The sequence below is a fragment of the Mirounga angustirostris genome, unplaced genomic scaffold, assembly GCF_029215605.1.
Source record: "Mirounga angustirostris isolate CCGP_5_RB_7025 unplaced genomic scaffold, mMirAng1.0.hap1 SCAF_1, whole genome shotgun sequence".
Lineage (NCBI taxonomy): Eukaryota > Metazoa > Chordata > Mammalia > Carnivora > Phocidae > Mirounga > Mirounga angustirostris.
This window is the reverse complement of record NW_026991709.1, coordinates 12,682,444-12,690,313: the sequence shown is the minus strand read 5'-3', so window position 1 is coordinate 12,690,313 and position 7,870 is coordinate 12,682,444. Positions and strand designations below refer to the sequence as shown.

At 43.7% G+C, this 7,870-nt stretch overlaps 1 protein-coding gene across 1 annotated transcript; it reads right to left on the bottom strand.

Moving 5' to 3' along the window:
• Nucleotides 1-1,973: 1,973 nt before the first annotated feature.
• On the bottom strand, nt 1,974-3,652 carry EPCIP (exosomal polycystin 1 interacting protein). The gene has a single exon (XM_045863590.2). It carries the CDS (start codon nt 3,650-3,652, stop codon nt 2,993-2,995), a length of 660 nt encoding a protein of 219 aa, XP_045719546.2. The 3' UTR covers nt 1,974-2,992.
• Nucleotides 3,653-7,870: the final 4,218 nt, after the last annotated feature.

Genomic DNA, 7,870 nt, shown 5'->3' with positions numbered 1-7,870 from the left:
GTAGAAATACTATCTAATCATGTCCTACTGTGCATCTTTGCCCAACTCTGTGTTCAGTGGCTTCTCTTGGTAGCTTGAAATTGGTTATGATGTCAGTATTTACACCACTAACACTGGAAAACACTACATATCAGGGTTTGATTTGTTGTTTTGTTGAGTGTGCTGGAGAAAACGTTAACAATGCAGATTAAACTTAAACGTGTATCATTTCAATAGCTTTAACATTCTGAATAGTCCTCCAAGTTAAGGAAATATTCCTCCAGTATTTGAAAAATATTTGATTCAACAAAGAATTTGCTTACATCATTGACTAGCAAATGACATTCCCACAAAAATCTTTGTTAATTTTTCTCTTATTCCTAATGTAAGTAAAAATATCAGCCAACATTCATGCCAGAACTATACTCACGCATCAATCACAACCCTAGGTTCGCTTTGGATATAAGAATTTGCCAAAAACCACCTAAAGCATTCTTTGGGAATTAATTATATACATAGAGTTTATAATAAAGAATACAGTATATTTTATTATCATTTTGTAAATTGTGTGATATACATCCTTTATATCAGCAAAATTTATAATAAACTTATGTACATATGTATCTATGTACTTTTTTTTTTTTTTTTTGGAGAGCTGGTGGTTAAACTTTTACCAGCACACCACTGATCAGAGGTGACAAATGGCCAGACCCAAGCTTAAGGGGACCACTGACGTGGTTTGTTTGACCACACAGTGTTACTGAAAGCAACAAACAAACAAAAAAGCAAAATAGTGTGCCAACATTTGCAAATTATGAGATTTCACACAAAAACCTGGAATTCCTAATTTTCTTGAAGGATAAGATCTGGCCCCATTGTATTCTCCCACAGTGACACTCAGAGCTAGAGCTGAGCTGCTGTGGACCCTTCAGGTGGGGCAAATACTCTCAGTTTTCCACTATCCCCATGGCTCCCTGCTGTCCCCCCCCAACCCTCACTGTCCACTGAGCACCAAGTGCCATTTTCTCCCATGTATGTGCTATGGATTTTCTCTGCTCCTTATTTATCCTCTATCAGTGCAACCTGAACCACATTTTCAGGCCAGAAATAAATCAGGCAAGCTTGATTTATTACTAAATTAACTTTCATTTTCTATTGCTTTAAGTCCCATTGATCTACAATTATTTCTTACAAGAATCACTTACAACATCTGTGGAAGGGCTTTGAAACTATTCAAAGCCACCAAATGGAAGAGAATGCATATTAAGATGCTCATAATTTCTAAATCATTTAATTTTGTACTTTATTAATAAAAATCCATTAAAATTCAGTTTTTTACATTTTCAGTAACTCCTGATAGTAAATATATTTCTTATTCATCCTTTCACTTATATTCTTCTTGCCTTCCCTTTTCCAAATCCTTTTTTTCCTTGTCTTTTTCTCTCACTTTAAACTTACCTCCCAAATACAATGTCAATAATGAGGTCATTGCATTATTCTATTAAAATTCATACTTTGGTCTTAGTTTTGGCCTAATTTAAACACTGACATTATGGACTCATGCTAATTAGCCTGAATGGCCAAATCCCCCACCAATTAAGCGAATGTAAGATATTTCAGGTTATTTCAGTTACCCTATGTTAAGGGTAAGAGAAAATGTGGTGAATGTGATCTGCAATCATCAGCCCCAAGACATCCTGTTACTTTATAATAAGACTCTTTCTTACCATTATGACATTATAAATGCAATTATGTTTCTAGTTCCTTGCACTCTAAGTTTGGTCATTTGTATCATAATTGCCGTGGATTCTTTACATTGTATCTCAGTGGTAAATTGAGTCTGTGAGGAAAATTTTTGTACACTGAGGTCTGTTTCCTTTTTTTTTTTTTAATATGTTACCTTGGTTCCTTTTGTCATCACACCTAAGACCATTTTGTGTCAACCATGTCATACAAAGTGTCTTAACTTTCCAGAATTAAACATCCGAGTGGACTGAGCCCTAAAATTTCTTTTGTTAATTATCTTTTAGTCATATGAGCATTTTTGTCCGTAACGTTATACATGATTATTAGATTCCCAGGCTAGCCCCTGGTGGTGTTAAATGCAGTTCTAATGGTACTAATCTAAGTTCTTATTTCTGGAGCAGAAGAAGGGGGGATGAGGAAAATGGGAGGAGAAAGGCGAAGTGGTACAGTGGGGACAAAGATAGAAGAAGGCAAAGAAAGAAAGAATGAAAGAAAAGGGATACAAGAGAGAAACTCCCTGGGTTTAGGCCTTGCTCTAAGCAAAATTTTGAGATATATGCCATTGGGTTTTGTGTGCTCTGGTTTTCATTTCTGTATCACACTCCTCGAACCCTAATGCTCTCATTTGGTCCTAAGGTCCCACCCTAACCTGACCTGTTCCACTCTCGAAACTCCCCTTCCTCAGCGCATATATTCTTAGCGAGTATCAGTCTAAGAGATATTTGGGAAATACCAGTCTAAGAGAACCTAATCATTTTGTGGGACTCACAGTCCTGAAGCCTCTGAAATCTATCCTCTTCTTAGGGGAAGTCCAGTCAAAGCAACAAAAGGAAGCAGAAAAGAAATGAAGGCAGTATTTTGAAGGAAGATACCTTCCTTGGGGGTCATCCTCTGTGCTGAGTTCCTCTAGGCAGTCCTTGGTGTGCGCTTTCTCCATTTCTGATCTGATATTTCTCCACAGACCCAACCTCTGGCTGCTCTTAAGACCTTCTGGACTCAAGTCGTTCTGTTTGTTTGGTTGGTTTTGGGGGGTGGTTTTGTTTGTTTGTTTGTTTGTTTCTTTTTCTTTTGTTTCTCGAAACAGCTCCCGTGGTTGGGCAGAGAGGAGAGCAGAGAGGGCTGGTTGTACGTGTGGCTCTGTGGTGAATGGGGGCTGGGCAGACAGGTGAAGTTGTAGGTAAGGCTACCCATGGCCTCGTTCCCAGATTCCTTGTTCAAGTTATCCATAGTGTGCCAAAGTTCCTGGCGGTTGGCCTCTTTTACAACGTTAGTAAATGAACGTGATGACATAGCTCCTATTGCTTAAAATCGGGAAGGTTTCGAAGTAAGACAAGTAAGGAAAATGGTTGGCAATGCGGGCAACGTCTTCAATACTGTAGGCTTTTAAGGATGACCTCCTGTTGAAAAGTGCCATATCTAAGAATGAGATGTACATATATGTTTGCCAGCCTCTTCGAAACCACACAGGCTTCTGTCTGGGTTCACTTTCCTCGCCGTTGTAGATGAGTAGGCTCTGCTCTGGTGACAGGCGCCTGGCCTCGGTGTTGACGCGAAGCCTCTTCAGACCACAGATGGCCAGGTGCTCAGCGGGGAGAGTGCTGGTACTGCACAGAGAAAGCTTCAGGTCCTGGACCAGCGTGAAGTTCAACAGGAGGCCCAGGGCAGATGCATCGGTGAACCAGATGGTCAGATGGTCGATGTGGCTGGCTTGCTCAAGGGCCAAAGGTAGCATGGTGTTGCAGCTGCACCTCAGGTTGGCCAAACTGTAGTCACAGTCCTGGGCGTCCGCAGAGCAGCTACAGTTCCAAATGGTGTTTTCCTTCGTGAAAATCAGCATGCTGTTCTTCTGCCCACTCGAGAAGCTGTGGAGTACAAAGATGCCCAGCGTGCTGGCCAGAAGGAGGCTGTGCCCCAAAGGTGGTGCCATTCTACCCTCAGCGTGTGCCGCCACGTTTGCATTTCCCCTTTGTGAGCCAGTTCATTGGAACTCACCTGAAAGAAAAATGTGCAGCTTGGTGATCGCAGGCACTCTGTTAAAAATAATACAGCTTACGGGGCGCCTGGCCGGCTCAGTCGGGAGAGCCTGGGACCTTTGATCTCAGGCTCCTGAGTTTGAGCCACACATCGGGTGTCGAGATTACTTAAGAAATACGCAGCTGATAGAAAAGGAGCCCCCGAAATAACCCATGGTTGGGTTTGGTACCCTCCGCTCTCTCGTAGTTCTATCAAAGGCAGGCAATGCACGGTCTAAGAGCCTCTGGAAAGGCAGCCTCTGAGGCATAAGATTCCCTGTGATGTCAGCCGACAGACTAACACACCAACGGCAAGCAGCACGGGGTGCCTGAGATGAGACCCCGGGGCACCCTGCTGTCTGTGGGCAGGGATTTGTGGGGCTTTGAATGTGCACATTCTCCAAACATCATCTTCCTTGTACTGAGTGCTTGGCAGCCCCTGAACCACGCACATTCCCTCCTCCCCCTCAATAGCTGACTTCCTGGAATTCGGGAGACAAACAGTTCCGTGTTGGATTCAGCTCCCCAAGCGCTACCTGTTAAACAACATAGCATGAATACTAGTGAAACATCTAGTTAATGATAAACTTTAATTTCTAACCCCATCATATTAATCTGTTTATAGGTCCATTGATACATTCCTGCTCTCCTACAAATGTATTAGAGTAGATTTTAACTGGGTTCAGAGACACTGAAAATGCTAATCACGCACCAATTAATCACAACGAACTTGCTTATCTGCTCCTTCCCCAGACCAAATGTTATAAATAGATGTTATCAAATAGCTTAGTGGAGGGCTTCCAAAACTAAGCAATATATCAGCAGCGATCAATGATCTAAATAAGGTAGGAGTGTACACATAGTTTAAGGAGTAACGCCAGTGTCTTATCTGAAGGAAAATGCCCCGAGTACCTGGCATATAATAGATGCATGGCCTCCTTTTATGGTGAGCTTGGAATGAGACACACGTTATGAAGTAGGGTGCCAGGTTTCAGTCTTGCAAAAATAATTACATTTCCCCTGAGTAAGCCGATGACTGACCAAAAGATACAGGACCAAAGATACCATTCAGTTCTTCTGAATTGACCAAAGAGACAATTCAGTCCATCCGGATGTACAAAGCACCATGGGTATGGCAAAATACTCGGAATAAGACCTCTGACTTGGAGAGTCTGGGGCTAGTGACAGGACCCCCACAGGAAGTGCTGGGCAGGGATAGATGTGTCAGTCTGTGTCCGAAGAGGACAGTGACAGCAGGAAAGAAGCGAGGCAGACATGCACCACTTAGCGTGCAAGGTGAGGCTATGAGGTGGCAAAGCAAGGCAAAGAGAAGACCAAGGGAGGCAAAGCTAAAAATGCCGGGGTCCGGTGGACAGGCGGAGAGCACAAGTTCATCAGCAGGTGACTGGAGTGCAGGGAAACTAACCTGTAGCTCAACCAAGTAAACTTGAACAGAAGGTAAGACATTGGTTCATGGCCATCATAACCTCATTCATTCAGCAAATGTTTACTGGGCGTTCACTAGGCGGCAGGCACTTTGCTAGCCCTGTGGACGTAGCCCAGAAGACAACGAGCTTCTGGAACTTGTGTTCTAAGGGACTTGATTCTGCTTCCAGGCCTACATGTGAGGACCAAGGGCCTGCAGCAGAGGGGGAGGGAAAAAAGGCAGGAGTCAGGTAGGGTTCAGCACAGGCCATGTGCCAAGGCCAAGCAGAAGAAACAAAGATGAACAAGACATGTACCCCTGCCCTCCAAGGGCTTATAAGCAGAAGAGGAGGACAAATAAGGCTGAACTGAGAAAGGCCCTATTGAATGTATAGTTATAGGGACATGGCAGAGAGATGGATTAAAGTCCATTTGGGGGACTGAATAAGGTGCTTTATAGTGTTTTGTGTTTATTTTGAAGTTGGCACAGGGTTTTCTGAAAGGATGTATTCGTTGGTTCATTTTGTAATAAGAAAAAAAGGGGGGGCTTTGAGAAATGCATAGAGCCAGAATTCTTCCTGAACATGAGATTTAACAGTTTTAAATAGGTTTAAAATGTGGTGGTGACTACCCCACTTAGTAAGGAGCAGTGACTAACTTATTAATTACAGGATAATTTTAGATGATCAGTTGTCCTAGATTCCACTGGAGGTTTCTAGGTCTTCATGCCCCAGTAACCCTTTCATCCCAGAACCAGGAAAACTGTCATCAATGCCACTGGCTTGCTCTGATCCCAGCCTGGAGGGGAAAAGGGAGGCAGAAAAGGATCTATCCATCAGCCTGGAACCTGGTGTGAAAAGTGTCTATTTCGTTCTTCCAGATGCTGGTACCATTCAGAGGCAAAAGAGGTAGAAAGGGAAACAGACATTGATTTCCTGAAACAAGTGGGTCTGGAGATCATAAAAAGGATTTGTGAGCAAACCCCCGACCCCCTGCAGTCAAGGCCCTGGCTGGACCTCAGGGTGGCCCCTCCCTGCCTTCTGGATATTAGGGAGCTTGAAGGCTGGAACAAGGGCCAGATGCATGACGCCTCATGATGAGGTACAGAGTGGGACAAATATTCCTGGTAACAAGCTTATGCAGTTTTCAAAAAGAAGCTAATTGGACATCTTCTCCTTCGGTTTTACCCTAGACTTCTTTCTTTAGATTTGTTGAACATGGATTGTGAACACCTGAGTTTCACTATGTATTTATTCATTTGTGGGCAGATTCCAGCCTGGCATAAGGAGAATGGGCACAGATACATCACATGGTCCCTGCCCCTAGCTATGCCCCTGACCATCATGAGGAAAGAAACTGTTTTTCCTCTGGAGGTTGCTCATCTTGTTAGAAGGGAAATCATGATCTACTGGTGACCATCTTGTCTCCAGAAGGGGTGAGCTCGCCAGACAATGAAGCTAACACAGAGAAGAACAGACACGAAATGGAGAGATATTCTTTTTTTTTTTTTTTAAGATTTTATTTATTTGAGAGCGAGAATGAGAGACAGCATGAGAGGAAGGAGGGTCAGAGGGAGAAGCAGACTCTCCGCCGAGCAGGGAGCCCGATGCGGGACTCGATCCCGGGACTCCAGGATCATGACCTGAGCCGAAGGCAGTCGCTCAACCAACTGAGCCACCCAGGCGCCCAATGGAGAGATATTCTTAACAACCTTTTTTTGAGCACTGGGATCAAGCCATGCCTGACATCCTTCCTTGATTTTTGAAATACGTGAACGAAGTTTTTTTGTTTTTCCTACTCAAACCAGTCTGAATTGGATTTCTATAACAAGCAGTGAAAAGAGTACACTGACATTTGGTAAACTATCTTTTTTTCATTCATTCAATAAACCTTTGTTGAGTCCTTGCTATGTGCTAGGCACTGTGTTGGAAACTGAGAATAAAGCCAATAAGAGCTCCCTCAAGGGGTTATACCCCAGGGAAAGAGACACTTGAGTCAATAATCACAGTATGCTGTGATAATCACTATAATAACATTTTGTATAGGGTGTTATGTCTACATGTAACTTTCCCTGGAAATGGAAGATATCATGATAAGCTTCATGGAAAAGGTAGTATCTGAGGAAGGCAGTAGTTCTTGAGTGAGAAAAAGAAGAGAAAAAGTTATCTATGTAATTAGCATAAGGTGATCAGAATTTGGGAAAAACCCAAAAGTAGGACGAGAGATTGATGGGCCATGGGGATGGTAGTAGGAGAGAGGAACTGAGGGGTCCTGTAGTGTGGAACCTTCTGACTTGCCCTGACACATCATTTTCTCAGCATCCCAGATTTTGTGTGCTCTATCATTAGGATTTGCCTCCTATGTCCTAAGAGGAGCCCCCCACCCCACCCCTATGATGGGCAGGGGCCTAGCAATGTGACAGGTCTGTGCTGTTCTGTGGATGTTGTGCTGGAATCTGCCCACAAATGAAAAATTACATAGTGAAGCTAGGGCAAAGGTTGATTCCTCCCTTATGTTGCAGCGTAATGCCGTTAAGGAGCCGTGGGGTGGGGAGGGTGTGCTCTGCTCCACGTGGTCATGCAGGGACTCAAGCTTTCCTCCCTAGCTCTGTCATTTCCTGGGCCTTTGGATCCTCTGCAGGATTTTCCGTTCACAATTCATCGGCCAGAACTCAAGCCCTTGGCACCCCCTCTCTGCAAGCAGCTTAG